The following is a 23,561-nucleotide window of genomic DNA, read 5'->3' as shown; positions in this document are numbered from 1 at the left end:
ATTTTCGTCTAGAAAGACACAAGACAATATCTGAACTCAAAATACGAATTTATATTGTTAACATAGAACATTTCCACATTCAATGACTTTTTCTCACACATGTCTATAAAATCGATATAATTTGACTTGAAACGTACACACTCATATAGGCGAATTGAACAAAATACAGGAATGCATTAAAATTTTAATTCACGTGATTGACTTGTTTTTCTTTTCTATTTTAGGTTGAACGAAAACGTCATATTGGAAATGATATTGTAAATATTTTATTTTATGAATGTGATTCACCTCAAAAGTGTAATTTTAAACCTTCTATGATGAAAACTCGATTTACTCGTATCCTTACAAAACAATAATACATTTAAACAGTCTTAATTTGAAGCTGTCAGTATTTGTATATATTTGACTTGTGTAGCAATATATAGTGTGAATATTATATCAATTGTTATGTGTAGGCTTGAAAATGTAGGTCATGCAATTGGTCTCTTTGTGGAGAAATGTCTCATTAGCAATCATACCACATCTTCTTATTTTTTTAATTTACTTGTTCCTTCTTTTGATTGGAAAAGTAATTTATTAGCCCACTTGCAATATAAATCATAATCAGCTAATCATATTTTCGCAACAGGATTTTGTAATGTATATGGCAAAAACGAAATTGTTTAGAAAATGAATTTAATATTTCCTTAATGACAAATTCAGATATATTTGCTGTTGTATGCTTTTGTCAAGATGATTTGACATATAGGTAGGTCACCTAAAATACAAGAAAGACGGATTTAGTACAAATGACAGCTTAAATAGAACGATTATTTCCTTGGTCTCTCCCTTGTTGATATTAACTAATGAATGAATTATTATCTTTGATAAAGATAAGCTCTGGTTTGGAAGATTATGAAACAAAATCAAAGGAAAACCCCAAGGCATTTACATACTTCACAACTCCTTTGACCAGGAAAATTCTGCACTATTTTGATGAGGAAATTTCTGATCTCAAAGGGAGTGTGATAAGTTTTTCATATTACGAATGTCACTATTACTTCAAATTGTGTAACGATGAGCCAGCCTGAGTTTCGAAATAAACTGCCAGTTAAATAGTCCATATCGCTATTTAAGAATCAGGAACACTTGAAAGGAGAATTTGAACAATTGACGGAATACAACAGTCGCTTTTCCTGTGACTTTTTCTCTCGTGATGTCAAAATTTTACGGGAACGTCTTTGACGTCCAGTAATGACGGACAAATAGTAATAAGATTAATGTTGCGTCCATCAAAAATCTTGTGAAGACCTGCAAGTAAGCCAAGTATAAAGTATATCCTGCGTATCATGAATATTTTCTCTTGTTTCGTAGGGAGTACAAATACATTGTATGTTTTCTTACAATGTGCGAATATAAACTTTAATCTTGCAAAAATTACGCCTTAACGTATATATTTTTATAATCGTTTGATTTGTGTTTGACCGAAATCGACAAGACTAAAACGTGGACCGCAACAAGGACCCCAAATTGAATTTGACGAAAACAGTAATTTTGAAGATTCGAGCGAGCACCACTAATGAGTCTTGTGTGGACGGTAGACGAAACGGCCGTTTGACGTATAATATCTCTTTGATGAGTTTTTATGACTGATGATGCTGATTTAGTTCTTCATTATTTCACAACTTTGTCGATTCCTTGGGAAATTGTATTGCCAATTACGTATCTAGTTTTCAGCTTTGCAGTTAATATCTGAATGAGCAAAAAAAAAAAAAAAAAAAAAAAAAAATCGTTAAAGACGCCAATTGCTATTTGGTTTAATTAGATGACGAACTGGCATTTATGCACTTGTTTGTCTCCAAATAAACATCTTACAAACTTGACTAATTGGATGCTTTTAAGTTTTAAAAATACAACCCTAACGAAGTTTTGTCTTTACTTTCACAGCTCTTAAGTGATTAAGATAACATTGCTATGTCAAAGACACTTATCAGATAATGGCTTGTCTTGCTCTACAACTGTCATAGTTATATGGGTTTTTACAGCTTTTTTTAAAGTTCTAATTAGACCAACACGGTTTTGACGGAATCAATATTGCCTATGAGTGCTCATGTGTCAAACAGATGTATTTCTTGTTTTAAATTTAATTTGTTTCAGGTGCTTTAAGTTTAAAAAGAAAATATTGAACACCATTTCTTGGCGTTATATTTGCATTGCGTATGATATATACATAGTATCCCTGGTAAATTTTGTGGCTACAGTGGAAATGAGTTTTATTTTGTCTCATTTTCAGTGTTTATGTCAACGTCATGTACTAAGCTAACAATAAAGATATACTTATTATTAGACAAATCAAACTGATTTTTAATCGTCTTTAAACAGGTAAAAGGAATACAAAGTATAAGTGTTCCGTTCAAAGAACATACTTTTTGAAAGAAATAATATGTGTGGAATTTGAGACATAAAGGAAACGCAAACAATCCGAGAATTCATACATGTTTTAATATGAAAAGTTATTCTTTGGAAACTTTATTAAATTCACAAACCGGGGACAGTACAGTCAGTGACAGATATCTTAACGTATAGTAAAACAAAAAACAAAAAAATCAACATCACTATTAGTTGCAGACCCGTTTACAGTTTGGTCTGTCTTGTGTCTTTAACTGGAATATAACTGAATATAAAAGTCCTTCCTATACTAAGGAAATAATTTTGCATCACTGTAAGAGATATGCTTTCTTACCATTGGGTTTTCCCTCTTTATTATATAATTCATGTTTGATATCTTATTGCGTTTATGTGAATACATTCGACTTTTTTTTAGGATAACCGAACTTGCAATATTTTTATAATGAAATTGATATTTTCAGTCTTCAGTTCGTTATCTTTCTTTAATTTTCGTTACTTTTTGTTATGCTTTTTTAGCCAATCGCATATTTTTTATATCTTTCAACATATTTCCAGATTAAATGTATTATCAGAGGAATCTGTGCCCTTATTTGGTCCACCGCTGCCAACACCAGCTGTATTTTCTGATCATCAGGAATTCAGAGATTTTCTATTAGTTAAATGTAAGTGTTTTTCATACGAAGTAAATTAATGTAAGTATAAGTCACGATATTTCATTGTTTTTAATATGCCACATTCGCACAATATTGTTCTATTGTTATAATATATCAAAAATGTATTAACAAAAATACAGATCTCCAAGGTAAGTTTGAAAAGGGGAAGTCCGTAAAAACTGACACAATCAAGCGTTAGATTCAACAAACGGAACGAAAGAAAAACAGATTAAGAGAGATTGTTAATTTAAGAAAAAAGAGTTAACTGGATAACTGTGGACTTTATGTGTTGTTTCCATGAAATCAATACAAAGTATCTTAATATTTAGACACAGTGGGGGTTGATACATGTAAAAGCTTGCTATAAACTTTGTTCAAATTGATAAGTTTATTTACGTATTTTGCAATAAAAATCGTAAAACACTTATTAAGCCCATGAAAACTTAAATTAAATTGGTTATTTAGACGAGTTATCGTAGGAATATAAAGAGAAATCTTTATTGATTTAATACTGCAGTCGGATGTAAAACGGATATCAAAGTCTGATATTTAATTAGATGATAACTTACTTTCTGTTGTTTATATAATGAGAGTAGGGTTAGAATATTTTATTGTATTTGGTCATTGATGATGATTTTTCATAAATACATGACATAGACGAATCAAGTCATGAAGCTATTCAAATAAAGATGATTTTATTTATTTTCAGTAATCAATTAATCATCCGATACATTGTTATTAGGAGGTGATTGACAGTCAGAAAAACAGAACAAACTAGATAACTTTTTTGACAAAACATTATTACAAAATACGAAAAACAGGATCTTGTGAGGTTACTTGAATGAGACAGTAACTACACAACACAAGACAAACAAAAAAAAAAAACACAAAACAATACGAAAAACAAAAAGCATCTTTAATTTGGCATATCCAAATACTATTCATATTATTAGAATTAAGAATGGAAACGGGGAATGTGTCAAAGAGATAACAACCAGACCAAAGAGCAGAAAACAGCATAAGACCACAAATGGGTCTTCAACGCAGAGAGAAAATCCTGCACCCGGAGGCGGGCTTCAGCTAGCCCGGGTCCCTATTGTTTGGATATTTTCCTAAATGTCCAAAAGAAAATGTATTGTGCACGAAAGCATTTACAATTAAGTATTTTACTTTGACAATTATCCAGCAATATTCCGTTTGATCAAATACCCTACTTCTAATCCAGGAAAGCACTTCGGATACATTAAAGTGGTAGGTTCGATAAGACCCTAAAATGGCCACTATTTGTAGCTGAAATTTCAAATTCGGATTTATTGAATAATATTCGATGAATCATTGTTAAAACATTGACTAGGTAGGAAATATATCATTTTACATATCTTGTTTGATTATTTAGTTTGTCGAAGCCAGCGTTCTATGTTTCTTATGCCTAAATTTAGTAAAAGTCCAGGCGATTATGTCAGTTTTCATCAAAACCTCTTTTTTTGGTCTATTTGAGTTGTAAATATTCAGGCTTTACAAGAAAAGCTATACGAACAAGTTTTATTTCACTTTCTCACGTGTCTTTTCATCAACTTGAAACATTTTTTTATCTTCAAACGTTGGATTTAATATTCGGGGCCAAACATGACCCTTACCTAACTTACCTCTTTGTAACGTGTTGTTGTCATTTTTTCAATTATCTATTTTGTGTATTATCGAAATAGACATTTAGAAAGAAGTTTGAAAACGATAAATGTCTAGCAGGTCTATTTGAAATGATATGTTTTTATTTCAGAAAAAAAATAGGTTTCAAATGTTTACCTACATTTTGTAATTTAAGGGTAGTATGTTGCTTTGGCCGTACCTTGACCTATAATGGTTTACTTTTATAAATTGTAACTTGGATGGAGAGTTGTCTCATTGGCACTCATACCACATCTTCCTATATCTATTGAATTTGCTTTACTAGTAATTGGTACATATACATTTATTGTTTCTTAGTTCAGTCAAATTAATTTGTGTTAAAAAGATAACGATACCAAACACAACAAATTATTCCCTCTCTTTGTTACTTTACGTTAGTTTCCTTTGTATATTACGTTTATCTGCATTAATCTAAGGAAAACTTGTTTGAAAAAAAAGAATATCCGGGTGCACGAAATAAGAACACAACAGCACAAAAAGCCAAAGGAAATCTAGAGGTCAACATATTAGGTTCTAAGGAAGGGTAACATCTACTGTAGGATAATTGTAAAGTTTACAGCTCAGTAAAAAAAAAATGACATGAAAAATGTTGAAAGTTATCTATTTTAGATGGTTAATACTTTATTCTCTTTTCTGTTTAAGTGATACGATAAACAAAACTGAACATATTTATGTTTATGTGGTAAACACATCACGTTCTTCTTAATTAGCTTGGCTAGCTATAAAACCAGGTTTAATCCACCATTTTCTACATAAGGAAATGTCGGTACCAAGTCAATAATATAACAGTTGTTTCCCATTCGTTTGATGTGTTTTAGCTTTTAATTTTGCTATTTAATGGGGGACTTTCCGTTTTGAATTTTTCTTCGGGTTTGTGTTTTTTGTTATTTTACTTTTTAGTTATATACGTTGATGAGATTTAAAAAAATGTAATGAATAAAAAAACAACACCATACATGTCTTACGTCCGAAGCACTTTTCTGTATTTACCTTCTCTAGGAACGCTCAATGCCGATTTTTTTGTAAGCCAAGGATGTATACAAAACAATTGAAGAGCTATATGACCAAAACGGACCTGTAACTGTTTCAGCTTTGAAGAATTTTCACATTTCTAATATCTTTTTGTTTTAGTGATAAATGGTGAAAAAGCAGCAGTAAATAACCCACTTTTCACACAAAAACGAGAAAGAACGTTAGACATGCTTATTAAAAACTTACACCAAGAATATATGTCAGAAATCAACAAGGTAAATACTATAATTCTATGTAGAAAATCAGCAAATTGGCAGACTAAAGGTAAATACTATAATTCTATGTAGAAAATCAGCAAATTGGCAGACTAAAGGTAAATACTATAATTCTATGTAGAAAATCAGCAAATTGGCAGACTGGTTATTATTTTACTTATATTCATAAAATATAATATGTTGTGTAACCGACAGGAAAATTTTTCACATTGCTAAAGTTAGCAGGTTTAACGTAAAATGTTTGCCTTTCTTTTATACTAAGTCATAATAAAACAAACACCAAAATCTTCACAATTAAGGTAAAATAAGGTAGTCTTTTCAAGTCAAAACGCATTGTTATAATTTCTGTGTCACATATGACCATGGATATGATCTATTGTAGTATCAAAAATATTGGCTTCTTTTTCATCGACTACGATGTCATCGAATACTACGTGTCACCGAAGTTTGTTTGACATGAGCAACACAACAGGTGCCACTACTGGAGTTGAAACTTATCCCTACCACCCCCCCCCCTCCGGATTTGATTGGGTTTGTAGTGTTGTAGTATTTTAGTTATCTGTGGCTGTTGATGTTTTTCTTTAGAAATGGTGTTGTTCTGTGTAGTGCTTTTATGAACTGTGGCTGTGGATGTTTTTCTTTAGGAATGATGTTGTCTGTTTTCTTTATGAATGGTGTTGTCTGTTTTCTTAAGGAATGGTGTTTGTCAGTTCTCTGTAGGAATGGTGTTGTCTGTTTTCTTTAGGAATGGTGTTGTCTGTTTTCTTAAGGAATGGTGTTGTCTGTTTTCTTTAGGAATGGTGTTTTTAAGATCTCTTTAGGAATGGTGTTGTCTGTTTTCTTGAGGAATGCTGTTGTCTGTTTTCTTTAGGAATGGTGTTTGTCTGTTTTCTTTAAGAATGGTGTTGTTCTGTGTAGTGTTTTTTGAACTGTGGTTTTTGATGTTGTTCTTTAGGAATGGTGTTGTCTGTTTTCTTTAGGAATTGTATTGACTGTTTTCTTTATGAATGGTGTTTGTCTGTTTTCTTTAGGAATGGTGTTGTCTGTTTTCTTTAGGATTGGTGTTATTATTCTGTTTTCTTTAGGAATGGCATTGTTCTGTGTGGTGTTTTTGTTAACTGTGGTTTTTGATGTTGTTCTTTAGGAATGGTGTTGTCTGTTTTCTTTAGTAATGGTGTTGTCTGTTTTCTTTAGGAATGATGTTTGTCTGTTTTCTTTAGGAATGATGTTTGTCTGTTTTCTCTAGTACTGTTTTCTTTAGGAATGGTGTTTCTGTTTTCTTAAGGAATGGTGTTTGTCAGTTCTCTGTAGGAATGGTGTTGTCTGTTTTCTTTAGGAATGGTGTTGTCTGTTTTCTTAAGGAATGGTGTTGTCTGTTTTCTTGTTGGTGACCTTCTGCTGTTGTCTGTACTATGGTCGGGTTGTTGTCTCTTTGACACATTCCCCATTTCCATTCTCAATTTTATTTGTCTGTTTTCTTTTGTACTGTTTTCTTTAGGAATGGTGTTTGTCTGTTTTCTTTAGGAATGATGTTTGTCTGTTTTCTTTAGTACTGTTTTCTTTAGGAATGATGTTTGTCTGTTTTCTTTAGTACTGTTTTCTTTATGAATGGTGTTTGTCTGTTTTCTATGAATTATGGTACTTGATTGCCTCCTGGTATATTCTCTATTTTCTAAATTAATCTCAAAGAAATGATTATCAGGACTAGACGTTAAGTATTCATCGTCATTTTGTAATTCAAGCGTAAAATTCTTGCTGGTAGTAAAACATAGGTTTGCCAATTTTATCCATTGAAATTATATATCATCAAGGAGAAAATAATTGTTCTTCAAGGACATTTGTATTAAATGGAGATATTTAAGTCTTAAGGCAATAGTCTAAAAGCTTGAATTTACAGGGATTAGTAAGAAGTTAGTAAAGTGACAAAAACAGCCAGTAATTTTTATCATGTTTGGAATATTATCATTAATAGGTGAAGTCTTAAATTCGTTAACAACTATCATTTTGTATATGGCATTTGTAAGTTGAAAACTGGTAAAAATAGTAATAATTCACACTTCTTTGACAGCAGAAAATATTACAAGAAGTGAAAGTCAACGCAAAGTTGAACTATGACTAAACGCCAAGACTTCGAATTGAATTGAAGATAGGCTGTAATGAGTCAACATATCTCTACGGGACCGATTATAACATCTACATAACACAACATTCAAAAACACAAACAATCAACCCCTGATGTCTTTGAACTAGTAAAGTAAAATGTGATGAACATATTTGTTCGACAAGCAAACGGACGGACAAGATTATTGTAATACCGGTATTTTCGCATCTCCTAAACATAATACAACAATCAACAGAAATGCATTGTAAAATTGTAAAGAATAGTTCAGAATGATTTACTTATCAGATCGGCTTTTACCAAACAAATCACCAAGTAAAAAGAAAACAAAATCACACGGTACCGATCCAAGAGTACTCGCAGTTGTTGAACACTAGTTTAAAGCCATTTTCAACTAATAATTGAACCAATTTTTTCCAGACTATAATGTTGATCAGTACACATATAGCAAGTTTTATGAAAAGACGTGATAAATAGGTTGAAAAAAGCATGACATTGTGCAATGCCAAAATAGTAAATGATGACCATAATTGTTTATCACTGTTTATTTTAAAATGAGGTCTTTCCACTTTTCTGTAAAAAGACCTTTAGATTTTGTTCTGATTATCATTATTAGATCTTTCCAATAAACCGAAAGTAGCCATTTTTGCCCTTTTGAAAAGTACATAGAAATCATATCTTTTTTAAATAGGCACATATTAACTTATCTTTTTAGACCGAATGTGACCTTAAAAAAACCGGAAGTAGCTAATTATCTCCCTTATTATAGGCAAAAGTATATAGAAACCATGTATTTTTGGACATCATCAGTGTATATACAGCTATCATATGAGACCGGAAGTGTTATTTTTTAAACCGGAAGTTGCAAATTATCTCCTTTTTCATGCAAAAGTATATAAAAACCATATATTTTTGGAATCTGTGTGAATAAAACTATCATATAAGACCGGAAGTGGAATTTTCTAAACCGGAAGTAGCAAATTATCCACTTTATATCAGACAAAAGTATATAGAAAACATATACTTTTCAATCAGCATGCAGAAACATATCATTGGACGTCTATAGTAACTTTTAGTAAACCGGAAGTAGCTTCTTATCAATAACTTAGAAAATTGATGTGGAAAGATCTTAAATTATTCTCTGAACAATTGGTTTTTAATTCATATCTAATTATGTTAAATTCATTAACAGCAAAACAAATGTTAGTTCCAATGCAGACAATACTAATGTGAACATAAACCATTCACTAAGAATATATTTGAGTTGTTTCCCTGAAAAAAAAAACATCGTGATCCAAATTATTTGTAAGCTTTTGATATTTTTCTCATCCCTTTCAATGGTAAACATCTTTACTGTTTTGTGTTTTAATGTTTTGGTATTCAATTTTTATGTTTTTCGTCATTCTACCTCTGACAATTTCTTTTATTTTGTAACCACTTGACAACATATATTTAATTATATTTTAGAACAATCTGCTGTATCGTCGTGCATTTAGTGACGTCATACAAGATGTTCAAAGTTCACGGAAAGAAGAAGCCAGGCGATCAGAGTTTGTTCGTGTAGGTCAGGTAAGTAGTAGTAAATATACTGTATTTATTTGCATAGTTAAAGTTCATCTATCAAACTTATGAATTATTTTTTGAAAATGTCACTTACATTTATATACAATTGTTCTTATCAAAAGATTGATTTCTCTTGATCTAAATATATTGTATATTTTAGAAGTTCGAAATTAAAACAGCCATCAATAGAAAATAAATCTATGAAACATTTCGATTTCAATTCAATCCAAATTGTTCAATCCAAAATTAACGAGACAGGGTAAGCGTGTTCAGCTTTGCATGCATCATCCGCCAGTCCAATCAACATTCAGTTAAAAAGTTACAATCGGGAGACGACTAGACGACTTTTCTGGATTCTAAAGATCTAAGACTGCGAAAACATGTCGCTAGTGAGTTGAGACACAGACATATATTTAACCAGATGAAATATTAATACGTTGTCTTTCACCACATTTCCGATATTTAGACGCGATAATTATTAGCGAGAGCCTTTGAGATCTTGCAATTTTGAATGACATATTTAATAAATCAATAAATAAAATGAATTGAGGTCAGTAGCAAATGTACATCATTATGTACAAGCATTAAGGTAACGCCGTGAGACATGCATTTTCTAAGGTTGTTTATAAATATTTTTAACCAAACTTTTACAGACTTTAAAGCTGAAAACCATTATAAAAGGTGATGCTCCAACAAGCTTAGTCACAACAGGCATATTGAAAAGAGAGGTTAGTATTACTCTAAATGTTATAGGTTATAAAACCATTATAAAAGGTGATGCTCCAATAAGCTTAGTCACCACTGACATATTGAAAAGAGAGGTTAGTATTACTCTAAATGTTATAGGTTATAAAACCATTATAAAAGGTGATGCTTCAATAAGCTTAGTCACCACTGACATATTGAAAAGAGAGGTTAGTATAACTCTAGATGTTATAGGTTATAATTAAAATACAATGCCAATTTCTTGATATATGATAATAAAAGATTTGTAGATCGTAGTTGATTTTATATATTATATTTTCAGTATGAAATATTATATAAAATATCCTATCGCCCACTCTTATTTAATTTTTCATCAATACAGTTTCAGTTACAAAATAAAACAAAACATTTGTCATCGGCATGAGCTTGAATATCCCTTTAGTATCTTCCGCCTCTGTTATGCACTTTTTTGTTATGGTGGATCAGATATCAATATATGAAATGCGTATTCACTAGAAAGCAAGCACTTAGAGCTGTGTGCAGTTTAAAAGCAACACAATCATTAAGTGTTGAAATGAGAGCCTTTTAAAATAACAAAAATCTTTAAAAAAAAATACCCAGTAGGCGTGTAGTGATTATACCAGAAACCAATATGATGAAATCAATAAAAGCGTTGTACGTGCGTCAACATATAACTTATCGTAATTTAAAAAGAATACGTTTGTTCAATGTTAGTATTGTTCCAAATTGTGTTAATTTAAGAAAACTTTTATAAAGTTTAAAAATACATTATCTTTATATAGATGGCAACAGCCGCCATAGTCATAATAATACTGTATATCGTTTACCTACCTTTCAGCCATGGGAACCTCAGGAATGTTTCAGTGAAATAAAAAATCAAATTATATGTGGAGATTCATGGGGTAAGTGTACATGTCATTTCAGTAATTTTTTTAGAAATGCAAACAACACCTCATAAATTTTATGTGTCAGAAGCGCTTTTCTGGGTTTACCTTCACCAGGAACGCTCAAAGAAAATTATTTGGTCGGGTTGTTGTCTTGACACATTCCCCTTTTCAATTCTCAATTTTATATAATCTATAACACACACTCATGGTTGTCACTATTTTTTTTCACGAATTTAGCTGAAAATCATTTTCGTTAATTTTACGCTTTCATTGAGGGTGGGTTCAAGTCAGAAAAAGTGGGGTATTCCCTGTTTTCAGGGTACACCCCAGTTTTCTGGTGTTAAAAAACCCCAGTATACAGGGACCTCTTTTTTCCTTTTCAATTTATGGTATGAAATCTACAAAAGCGCACTTTCTACATGTGATAATAATGTTTAATGATAGCAAGTGTTTTTATAAGTTCAAAAATCAAGCCAATTTCAAGTCTAATTTGATGCTCAACTCACAACAAAACAATTCCTTTGTTTACCGATTCATACCTTGATCATCAATTATGAGATGACAAAAAGATAAGTTAATCACTTGGGCATCTAAATTCAATGAATAGAAATTTTCAATAGAAGTGAATATAATTCAGTTATGGTCAGTTACATCTGGAGTATGCAGCTTGGTCAATTGACTCCTAAATAAAAGATTTGTATGTTTTTGAGTTTTAGAAAAAGCAAGGCTTCAATTATTCATGTTTTGTTGTTCCTGAAATACTTTAAGTATTTACAAATACTACTGATGCAGTGAAAACGTGCGCTTTTGTAGATTTCATGCCATAAATTGAAATAGAAAAGGGAAGTCCCTGTAAACTGGGGTTTTCTAACACCAGAAAAGTGGGGTGTTCCCTGAAAACAGGGAATATCCCACTTTTCCTGACTTGTGCCCAACCTGTTCAAATGAAAATTTTTTGGGTCGTGAATCACTTTTGTGCTGGGATCATTTGCAGACGATGTAAAATATCCAGCAAATAATCTCCAATTAATGAAGGATCGCTTGAAACTTAAAGAAGAAATACTTACATTACAATATATTTCCTTAAATACAAAATATTACGCATATTTCCTGGTCAATTTCTAGTGTGAGACAAGTGTGAAACTGCTTCATAAGCTACTAAAATGAAGATCGTGTTTTACTATTTTCGATCTTCGTTTCAGTATTCATGAAAAGCAGCCCACGTGTTCGATTATTATGAATTATCTTGTTATTGTCTCCTCTAACCGGCAAGAACATGCCATTTTCCACAAAACGGAAGTGCATTTACAACAATGAAAATTGCAATAATAAATTTTATAAAATTTTAAAATTAACAGTTTTCAATTACAACACTCTTTGGTTATATATTCAAATAAAATAGTTGTTTATAACAATCAAAATTAATTGTTATTGCCAATTACGACAAAAGGTATGCCTTACAATATCATTGCGCAACATCCTGCGCAGTAGGCGCGAAAATTTGAACCCGCGAGCCCCCTTAATATCATACAACTGTCAAATTCAAGGGAATATTTTTTTTTCGACCCTTTTTCGTATGAAAACGTATGTGACGTACTATGATTTGGTGGTATTACACCTATAGAAAATTGCATTATTAGAGCTTTCACGTGTACAATTATTGACAGATATTTATAAAATTTATCTCAAAGGTTTATATCGTCTATGTCTCAGACATGTTCGAAAATCAGTGTCAAACACCTATTTTTTAAAGAGTTATGACCCTTGAATTATTAATTATAGACTATTGCATTGTAAGTCAAATATTGCATTTGATTAAGCCTATATTTCTCTTCGAAATGTATGAAAAAACGCATTTGAATAACAAAACAAGTTTTGTTTTAGTTATTGCCCCTGGAAAGATAACAAACGTGCAACTCTGGGGACATTGAAACTGTGATCTTTTAATTTCCTTTTATATCAGTCAATGTATTGTATATATATCCGTAATATTGAGAATATTTTCTTGATGTGACGTTGTCTAACTGTTATCTGATGAAAAAAGTGTTAACAAAAATTGTGGACCACGACACGAACTGTTCTTGAAGGGAGACAATGAAATGTAGTCTCAACTAACTTTTTTATCCTGAAGTAATTAAATTGTGACGAATCCTTTTGGTACGGGAAGTAACTCTTGATATGTTTTTCATAGAAAAACATTGTTATTAAAGAATAAATTAAGGCGACAATCGTTTACCGATGATAAACTCTCGTAAATTGATTAGGAAGAGACAGATCAAGGTAACATACAAAAATGTAGGGAATCGCATGAACTCCAAAAGGAGCGAGACCAGGTGCGTCGACAGGGTAAACCTCTCCTGTGTTGCATGCATCTCCCTCTATTCGAATTCACCTTTAGTCAAAATCCCACAATCAAAAATAGGACACAATCGATAATCAGACGACAAACGGAACTATAAACAACTGTCATACAAGTGGAAGGTTCAGCTACCTATAAATCCAGGTTTAACCTACCATTTTCGTCGAAAAATGTCTGTACCAAGTCGGGAATATTGCAGTTGTTTTTCACTTGTTCCGTTGACTGATAGCGTTTAATTTTGTCAGTTTTTACGGACTTCTCACTTTTTGAATAAGCCATGAAGTTCAGTATTTTTGTTATACTTTTTTGGTATTAAAATATCTGATTCAAATTGTGGCACGGGAACGCATGAAAGGAAAAATTTAAGAAAGGTTTGAAACATTTACATAATACTTATGTAAAGACTTTACTCTTTATTTTAGGGGATAAATTATTAATAGTGACAGATACTGGTGTGCTTCTGTTGGAAGGTCAGTATAGTGTTGTTTTAGTACTAGTTTATTACTAGATCTTTTGTTGTCGGATTTCGAATTTGCATCTTCACTGAATAATACAATAATATATGTTTTTAAAGTAAGTCAGTCTGAATACAAATAAATGAAAGGAGGTGTGAAGAAAACGTAACAAATAAGACACCAACACAGAGACACACAAAACCAAATGTTGATTGGACAAGCAACTTATATATGTTCATCATATTATTAAAATGTCCAATAGTCCTCAGACAAAAGCCCTACACCCCTACATCAACACAATCATAGCCACAAAGTAGACAATCTAGAATGCATGCCTACAGTATTATAACATACGGCGGGTGGAGATTAGAAGTTCGAGCAAATGAAAGCCGGCAATGCCAAGTTACATTATCCTTAATTACTTAAAGTCAGCTAAAGACTGCATATGAAATAGTTGGACCGAAGCTGGCACAAGAACCTTAAGTTCTTAAAATACATGTAATTGTCAGACAAATCTTTAGATGATTGGAATTATCCGCTTTAAACTAGATCTTTTTTATCATGCTAATGACAATAATTATTTTATATTTATTTGGGAACAATGTGATACAATACTATTTCTGAATATTGTTTTGCAGACGGAGTGCAGCCACGTCTATTGTTTGATAAATCAGTATCTGTGAAACAGTTAGACGTGGTAGAAGAACTCGAACTTGTATTATTAAGAACAGATAAAGGTAAGAACATATACACTCGTCATTGCGGCAGGTGTTTTGTTTAATATATATCTATTCTAAAGATATAGAAAAAAAAACTATAACACACATCAATCAGATGATCAGTAAAATGCGTGTAAAGGGGCATCCGTGGCCTAGTGGTCTTAGTAGTTCATGTACAATAATAACTAGCAAATCAACACTGAAGTTTGAACCCAGCTCGTGGCAGACGCCTATCTTAATTGAAGATTGTCAGTTTTCCTGCCAAGGTCGGTGGTTCTCTCGAGAATACCGGCCTCCTCCGACAATGTTCATATACTTAGTATTGGTTTTTATTCTGCAATCTAACCATTACGCTTTTTTATTTTTTTATCGGTTTAGAATTAGCTTCTCTTATAGAATAACAAGGTACCACATGATATTCTTTATTCTTTAGTAAAAATTTCCATCGGTCTTTAATAGAAAAAAAACGGAGCAGAAAACCGGTCGTTAACGGACTATTACATGTTAATGATCAGTGGGGCGTGGTTTCTCTGTTTAGAGTGATATCCAGTTAATAAAACGCAATCGCGATTCAGACGTTTGAAACATGGCTGAACTGGAAGGCACGTCTGTTACAGACAACTCAAATGATCGTTTTGCCGTACTTTCCGATGCTGCTAGAGACAAACTAATTAGCAACAAGGATTACAAAATTAAGAAAGCTTTAATTTGTATTCATATACTGAAAAATTGTACTTAAATGAATGGCAGTGACTTATAGTTATCACTATGACTGGTCTTCACTCTTTCCTATAGGAATCGTACAATAACTCGAGTTTGCTTTGAACAATTTGAATTTATGAGAATTTTTAAAAACCTGGTTCCTCAATGAAATAAACATAATAGTTATTGAACAACTGGTCATTATCGTGATACATGGACTGCCCGTAGGACAGTGGTATTACGGCTTAGTCATTATCGCTGTCTAAGTCAATACCACTGTCCTGTGGGCAGTCCATATATCACAAAAATGACCAGTTCTTCAATAACTATTATATAATTAACGTTTAGTCCACTTCGAACCGATGTCTTTGTTTTATATAAGTATCAACAAGGATTAAACACGGACCGACAAGACAATCCCAAAATGAGATGTGACGTGAACAATAATTCTACTGTTTGCTCAACATAGAAGCAGTATAACACTAGACCGTGTTTGTGTACTATACAGATAAAACCAATATTTTTGTGCATACCTTTTATTTGTACAATGATTGGTTAATTGCATCTTTTATATTATAAGCAATTTGTTTTACTAGAAGAGAAAAATGTCTCTATTATGATTATTGTTGAACAGCGTTTTCTGATCATAAATCTTGTATTTTGGTCTGGACAGGTAGAGACGGGAAGGTGGCAGTTTTCCGATTAACTGATTTTGAAGGTGAAAAGAACGAAAATTTTGTAAGAGGACGTATTGATTGTAGGGACCATAAAATTGAGAAAACAAAAGGTATTGTTATGTTGTAAACAGTTATGTCACTTTACAAACGCTTTAAACAGTTATGTCACTTTACAAACGCGTGTCCAAATGTGATTAGGTATTTTGAATTTAAAGGAAATCTGTGTGGTGTGATAGTATTAAAAAAGGCATAATAAAAGGCTTAGGTCATACATACTAACTACGACAATCAATTGTTGACAAATTATCCAGTAATTTATACATAGCTAATCAATTCAAAGAGCAGTCAATAAAAATAAACCACGAGTTAAAGAAAGAAAGACCATCATGATCTCATAGAAATACGAAGGTCATACAAACCCCACTGAAAACTGTGGATGAACTCTTGCGCTCTATCTGGAAGGATCAGTTTATTATGATACATTAAAAAAAGCATACTTATCGTATATTCACATGAAAAATAAATTGATTTTTATCGTTCTTTACTATTATCTCTGGATACACATAGGTAAACATAATTGCACTATAATATTTCAAATATTGTTTTGATTTGGCTAACCTAGGTTGCCATTTATATGCTCTGTCACGGAGTGGAAGTAGCCACTTACGAATGGTAGCTGCTATTCATAAACGACTGTTACTGTTTACATGGAAACACTCGGCTGCTTTTACGTCATGGTGTCCGACTATGGATATTGACTTATCAGATGGCTTTACATTTGTAAGGGTATGTGTACATTTGTATATTTGTATAAGTCATACTATATAAACATTTTTTCCGCAAATATGAAGAGGAGAAATTTGCAATTTTGACGAAAATAAACGAAAAAAGAATCCCTGTATTGAAATAACCCTCCATTGAAACTAACATAACAAAGAAGACCTTAATAGTAGAACAATTTGTAAGAGTGCTATAGTTTGTTTTCAACTCTGATTGTATTTTTTTTTATTTACAAATTACTTAGAAATAAAAGAACAGGGGCTAAGTTAACAGTTTATGCAATGCTCATAGAAATGATAATTCTTTCCAAATGAATTCAAACTCAGAAATTAAAGCACTTTTGTCGTTAGGTAATTAAGCGTTCTTAGCTCGTCATACTTTTTATATACATTGTCGCAAAAACCAATTTAAACATAGAGTAATGCATGTTCCATTCTGTTTCTCTACATCCTCAGGAGTTACAATCGTTCGAAGTGCCTCAGCTAATTACACTTGTAGATGAAAGTAAAGGAGACAATCAAATATGTGTTGGTTATAAAAATCAGTTTGACCTAATCAACGAGAAAAATGGTGATACATTACAACTATACAGCGTCGACAATAATAAGGTAAGAAAGCAGCAAATAGATGTTGATTGGTTGTCTGAAAGTACTTTTATATAAAAATTAGAAAATGTGGAATGATTGCCAATAAGACAACTCTCCACCGGAGACCATACGACATAGACGTTAACAACTATAGGTCACCGTACGGCCTTCAACAATGAACAAAACCCATACAGCATAGTCAGCTATACATGTCCACCGAAATGACACATATAAACCCATTCAAATGAGATCTTGTTAATTTTCTTTTTTTAATGTGTCATGGATGAGTCTTGGTATTACGATCTAATCTTCTTGATTTTTAATTTGTCTTTGCATTCTCAATTTTTCTGTAAGACCCAAGAAGGAAATTGAGATTCTAAAATAATTGATACCTTATGATCATAGAAAAAACACTTGAATTTAATTATGGAGTTAATTATATAATGATGACAACATAGATACAATTAACAATCCTCTATTGGTAAATGCCTTCTCATCGGCTATGTTTCATCATTGATTTTAATAGGAGTAACACAGAGGGGCCAGAGTGGAGAAGGAACTGCTAAACTTCAAGAGCTTCTCCATGTTGTAGTGACGTTCGTGTTGCTAATCTTAAGTTGTCTTATGAAGTGTTTATGGGCTGTCCTTTCTTCGTTGTTATTATCGTCATGGTTTTATCTATAATTTTTAATTGATGGTCATTTATTGAACCCTCTTTGGAACATATTTGTCGATTACTGTAGCTTAATGTAGTGAAGTTATATTGAGTTCTCATATGGTTCTTGTTGCTCAAGCTCTGTAAAATGTTGTTGCTCTTTTCACTTTTCTCATTTGGCAATAGTGTTGTCTGTTCTTTTTTGACTTATGATTTTTGATATTTGACCTGATTAGTTCCCATATTTTTATAAGAAATAAGATTAAAATTATTTTTCAAAGTTAAGTTTAACATAACTTGCTGACTATAATTTGCTCAGGCATACATACTTTTTCAAAGTATTGCATGTGTGCCTTCGTTGTACTGTCGTTATTTCTTTCTTTCTTATTTTCAACTGAAAAATATATATCACATTGTGAAGATGCTACCAAAAATAATAATTAAAAATCTTACTTCAGTATTACTTTAATTCATGAATGATAACCAAGTTTAATATTGTGATGTTTGTAAAATAATAACAACCAATGCATTATATAGGTAACACTGGTGTCAGCATTAGATATATGTGAAGACGAAGAAGTAGAATTATTGTTGAGTTATAATTGTAAGTAATCAGTTTCCTGAATTCAACGAAATTTAACGAATATATTTTTCTGAAAGACTTATCGAATATTGATGTACACATCATCAATTATTTCAATTGCATCCATGCAAGGCATTTATTCACGAAATAGACATTAAACAAGTTATTCATTAGTCTGTAGCATGTACCAGAAGGAAAATACAAGCAGTAGTAGTCCCGACAAAAAGAGCTATAAACTTTGAAAAGTAGATTAATACCAAAAACAAACTGTCCAAACCAATTTCCAATTTTGTAAAGAATCGCACATGTCAATATGTACTTCCAATCTAGAACTGGTCATTAACATTGATAGTAATACCATCATAAACCAAACCATGTATGCATGTATCTTTTTCATACAAAATGGACCTGTTATATAATACTGTGTCACACAAGAAATTCCTTTTTGCCAACCATTTTATCAGTTTTTGTACCAAAATAAGTTGTGGATAAAATCAAAAAGTAAACCGTAAAGTTGTTTTATTTTGCTTAGATATATTGAACTTCTTCTGCTTAAAAACTCAAACTTTATTTTTAGATGAAAGTCACTTTCAAAAATTGTCTGAAGAAATATCGAATGATTTTGACTTTCATTGGAACTCGGAACCAAAGTCTATTGGTAAGTACAGTTATTCACTGGATTACACATTTATGTTATTATACACTCCTCTGATTTTGTATGCATTTATACCGGTTCTAGTCAGTTTGATTATTTTTTTAATTAATAAATCAGAAGTTGATTAAAATATTCTCGCGTCATTTTCCACCATATCCATTTGAAACATTGCACTAATTTTAAATTTCCAATATTTCATTAGGGCAACAGATTCTACTTCTTCACCCTGTTTTGCTTCAATATTTATCCACGTTAGATATTTAAATTTTCAAATTCGACATTGCCCGGTAAGCATTCATCACAGATATTATGCTGGTAATCCGGAACTTCCGCCAGACGTGCGTTTTCGCTTGAGAATCATCAGTGGCACTCGATTCAAAATAATTGGAAGTTCAAATCATATACGAAGTTGAAGAGCATTAAAAACCAAACATTTCCGAAATTTTGTGCCAAAAACGTCTAAGGCAATCTGTGCGAGGGGGTAGAGAACTATACTACTGTTGCCTTTGTTTCCACCTTACTAATTTAACATTTTATAAACAGTAAGGTGTAAATAAAGGCAACAGTAGTATACCACTGTTCAAAAGTAATCAATCGATTGAGAGAAAACAAATCCGGGTTACAAAGTAAAACCGAGGGAAACACATCCTCTATAAGAGGAAAACAACGTAACAAAAACACTGAAGTGCAACAAAAACAAACGACAACAGACATAGAAACGAACTATTTGATAACAACTACCATATTCCAGACTTGGTACAGGACATTTTAAGAACAAATGGTGGGTTGAACCTGGTTTTATGGCTAGCCAAACCTCCTGCTTATATGGCAATGTTAAAAAATATCGTGACAGAAATACAGCACAAACGCAAGAACACTCAGCACAAAGAAACGCAGAAATAGATAATGTAATAGTCGGTACAACATGTAAACCGCAGAATAACAACGAACATCTTCCATTCACGACAGCACAGGACATCACAAACAGTGACGTATTTTTGTTACGAATAATCAAATAATCTTGAAATTCATACAATTATTTTCACAATACTAGTCCAAACAATTATCATGACTATGACGGTATTGAAAGGCTTTTTTAAATAATCATTAGGACTAACACAATACTTTACCCATGGAAAATGAAAATTAACTCGACTATACTGACAAATAGAGACATATGTGAAATGTACCGAAAATACAGAATTCAAACCACAAACGATAAGACATAACACAATATTCAACCGAAACCACAACAGAAACATCATACATAAATAAATGAATGTTGGATGTATAAATACCGAAACACGTCGTATAGCAATGCAAATTCACATTGTAAGTTCGTTACTTCGGCTGTTATCTGCTCTTTGGCCGGGTTGTTGTCATATTCCCCATTTCCATTCTCAATTTTATATATATGCTCCGTTGTTTCAAGTTGATGAAAAGACATGTAAGAAAATGAAAAAGAGGTATTTTTGTCAAACGTTTCTTCTAAAGCATTGACAATTACACTCCATATAAGCCGCACATAGCAATTTTGGTGAAATTTTACAAATTCGTCTGGATTTTAACAAAATTTAGGTCTGGAAAACATAGAGCGCTGGCTTCGACAAACGTAATATTTGAGTCAGATATGTAAGTTGTTATGAAAACATAATATTAAATGATCTTTTTGTCGACGCATGCGCTCTATATGTCCAGTCTTAAAAATCAATATTTTCTATCTACTCAAGGTTTCATCAATGATTCAGTGATATTGGTCAATAAATCCTAATTTTAAATTTTAGCTGAAAATGAGGGCCATATTAGGGCCTGATCACACATACCCCTTTACAGAAAATGGATATACATAAACTAAAAAAACTAGCCAAGGAATTTGTTTTTGTCCCGGCCGATAAAGCTGCTAATAATATTATTATTGTTTGACGTAAATTTTACATTGAGGTTCTGAAAAAAGAAATCACCAATTCACCAACCTTCCAACTGACTCCATTTTCAGAAAACGACATCTGTAACAAACATAAACTTTTAGCTACCGCTTCACAAGCAGAACCAAATACAATGAAAGTCCCAACCATGTATTGGCTTCCGAAGCTACACAAAACACCTTACAAATATAGATTTATTTCGTCTTCAAGCCATTGTTCCACTACTAAATTGTCTATTCTTCTTACCAGTACACTTGGTACAATCAAAAACCTGATAATTAATTGTTCAAATAAGGCCTTCGAAAATAGTGGAATTAATTACTTTTGGAGTGTCAAGAACTCGTTGGAAGTACTTGATAAATTACATGCATATATTGGTGATTTTGAATCTGTTCAAAGTTTTGATTTTTCTACCCTATATACCACATTGCCTCACATTCTCATTAAGAAAAAATTCACACACCTAATTAAATGGGCATTTAAAAAGTCAGAATGTGAATATATATGTTCAAACTCTTTTAGGTCATTTTTTAGTAGCAATAAACAAAAAAACTATGTCAATTGGACATGCTTTGATACTATATATGCCCTTGAATTTTTACTAGATAACATTTTTGTTCGCTTTGGAGATTCCGTATATCGTCAGGTTATCGGAATTCCAATGGGGACTAACTGTGCACCACTTATTGCGGACCTTTTTTTGTATTGCTATGAGTTACAATTTATGACAAAAATCAGCAAAAACCCATCGAAACAACATCTGATACACAAATTTAATAATACTTTTAGATATTTGGATGATATTTTGGCTCTCAATAATGACGACTTCAGTATGTATACTAAAGAAATTTATCCTGTTGAACTTACTTTAAATAAAGCTAATACTAACAATGACCACTGTCCTTTCCTCGATCTTGATATCTATATCATTAATGGAAAGCTTAATACTAAAATATATGATAAAAGAGATGATTTTTCATTTCATATCGTTAATTATCCATTTTTAGATGGTGACGTTCCCTTGTCACCATCTTACGGTGTTTATATATCTCAACTTGTACGATTCGCTCGTGTATGTAACAATGTTTTAGATTTTAACGAGAGAAATTTATGTATTACTGAAAAATTATTACACCAGGGTTTTCGATATCACAAACTAGTCAAAACATTTACTAAATTTTATCATCGGTATAAGGACATCATTCGTAAATATAGCTCAACATGCAGACTTCTTATACGTTCAGGTATTTCACATCCAATTTTTTATGGAAATATTCTTTATAAAGCACAAAAATGTCAGTATTCACCTCTGAAGCTAACAAAACCTTTAAATAGACTTATTAAGAAGGGATATAGTTACGATACTGTTGTCAGGTCATTAAAGATTGCATATTTTGGCGTTAATATTGATTCTCTTATAGGGTCTTTGCATCGGCACTAAACACATTTATTTAAAAACCAGTTGTTGGCATGACACGGGTTATGTTCTTCTCATATATGTTATGATGGTATGATACTAAACCCCTAACGGGAAGGATTGTGCCTGATATTCATATGATGAAGACATAATCTTTCAATCAGTTTAATTGAAGTCTGGAGCTGGCATGTCAGTTAACTGCTAGTAGTCTGTTGTTATTTATGTATTATTGTCATTTTGTTTATTTTCTTTGGTTACATCTTCTGACATCAGACTCGCACTTCTCTTGAACTGAATTTTAATGTGCGTATTGTTATGTGTTTACTTTTCTACATTGGCTAGAGGTATAGGGGGAGGGTTGAGATCTCATAAACATGTTTAACCCCGCCGCATTTTTGCGCCTGTCCCAAGTCAGGAGCCTCTAGCCTTTGTTAGTCTTGTATTATTTTTAATTTTAGTTTCTTGTGTACAATTTGGAGTTTAGTATGGCGTTCATTATCACTGAACTAGTATATATATTTGTTTAGGGGCCAGCTGAAGGACGCCTCCGGGTGCGGGAATTTCTCGCTGCATTGAAGACCTGTTGGTGACCTTCTGCTGTTGTCTGTTCTATGGTCGGGTTGTTGTCTCTTTGACACATTCCCCATTTCCATTCTCAATTTTATGCATGTAATTTCTTGGCGATTCAAACACCCGGTATGATAAGACCTGGAAGACACTGGAAAATCACATGAACAATCAATAAAAACGCCTGAAAACGATTTGAAGTCTAAAAAAG

At 32.1% G+C, this 23,561-nt stretch overlaps 1 protein-coding gene across 2 annotated transcripts in view; it reads left to right on the top strand.

Moving 5' to 3' along the window:
• Positions 1-23,561, top strand: part of LOC127729300 (GTPase-activating Rap/Ran-GAP domain-like protein 3) — an 82,830-nt gene that overhangs the window by 51,221 nt on the left and 8,048 nt on the right. For both annotated transcript variants that reach the window (XM_052237039.1, XM_052237038.1), the window contains exons 11-24: positions 225-336; positions 703-748; positions 2,944-3,050; positions 5,859-5,974; positions 9,561-9,662; positions 10,310-10,384; positions 11,221-11,284; positions 14,051-14,098; positions 14,722-14,820; positions 16,178-16,291; positions 16,804-16,967; positions 17,417-17,569; positions 18,741-18,807; positions 19,364-19,444. In XM_052237039.1, the coding sequence (XP_052092999.1) occupies positions 225-336; positions 703-748; positions 2,944-3,050; positions 5,859-5,974; positions 9,561-9,662; positions 10,310-10,384; positions 11,221-11,284; positions 14,051-14,098; positions 14,722-14,820; positions 16,178-16,291; positions 16,804-16,967; positions 17,417-17,569; positions 18,741-18,807; positions 19,364-19,444 (1,348 nt within the window). The remainder of the gene's footprint in view (positions 1-224; positions 337-702; positions 749-2,943; positions 3,051-5,858; positions 5,975-9,560; positions 9,663-10,309; positions 10,385-11,220; positions 11,285-14,050; positions 14,099-14,721; positions 14,821-16,177; positions 16,292-16,803; positions 16,968-17,416; positions 17,570-18,740; positions 18,808-19,363; positions 19,445-23,561) is intronic.

Source organism: Mytilus californianus, unplaced genomic scaffold, assembly GCF_021869535.1.
Source record: "Mytilus californianus isolate M0D057914Y unplaced genomic scaffold, xbMytCali1.0.p SCAF_2, whole genome shotgun sequence".
Taxonomy (NCBI): Eukaryota; Metazoa; Mollusca; class Bivalvia; order Mytilida; family Mytilidae; genus Mytilus; species Mytilus californianus.
Note: the sequence above shows the minus strand (reverse complement) of the source record. Positions and strands in the feature narration are given on the sequence as shown.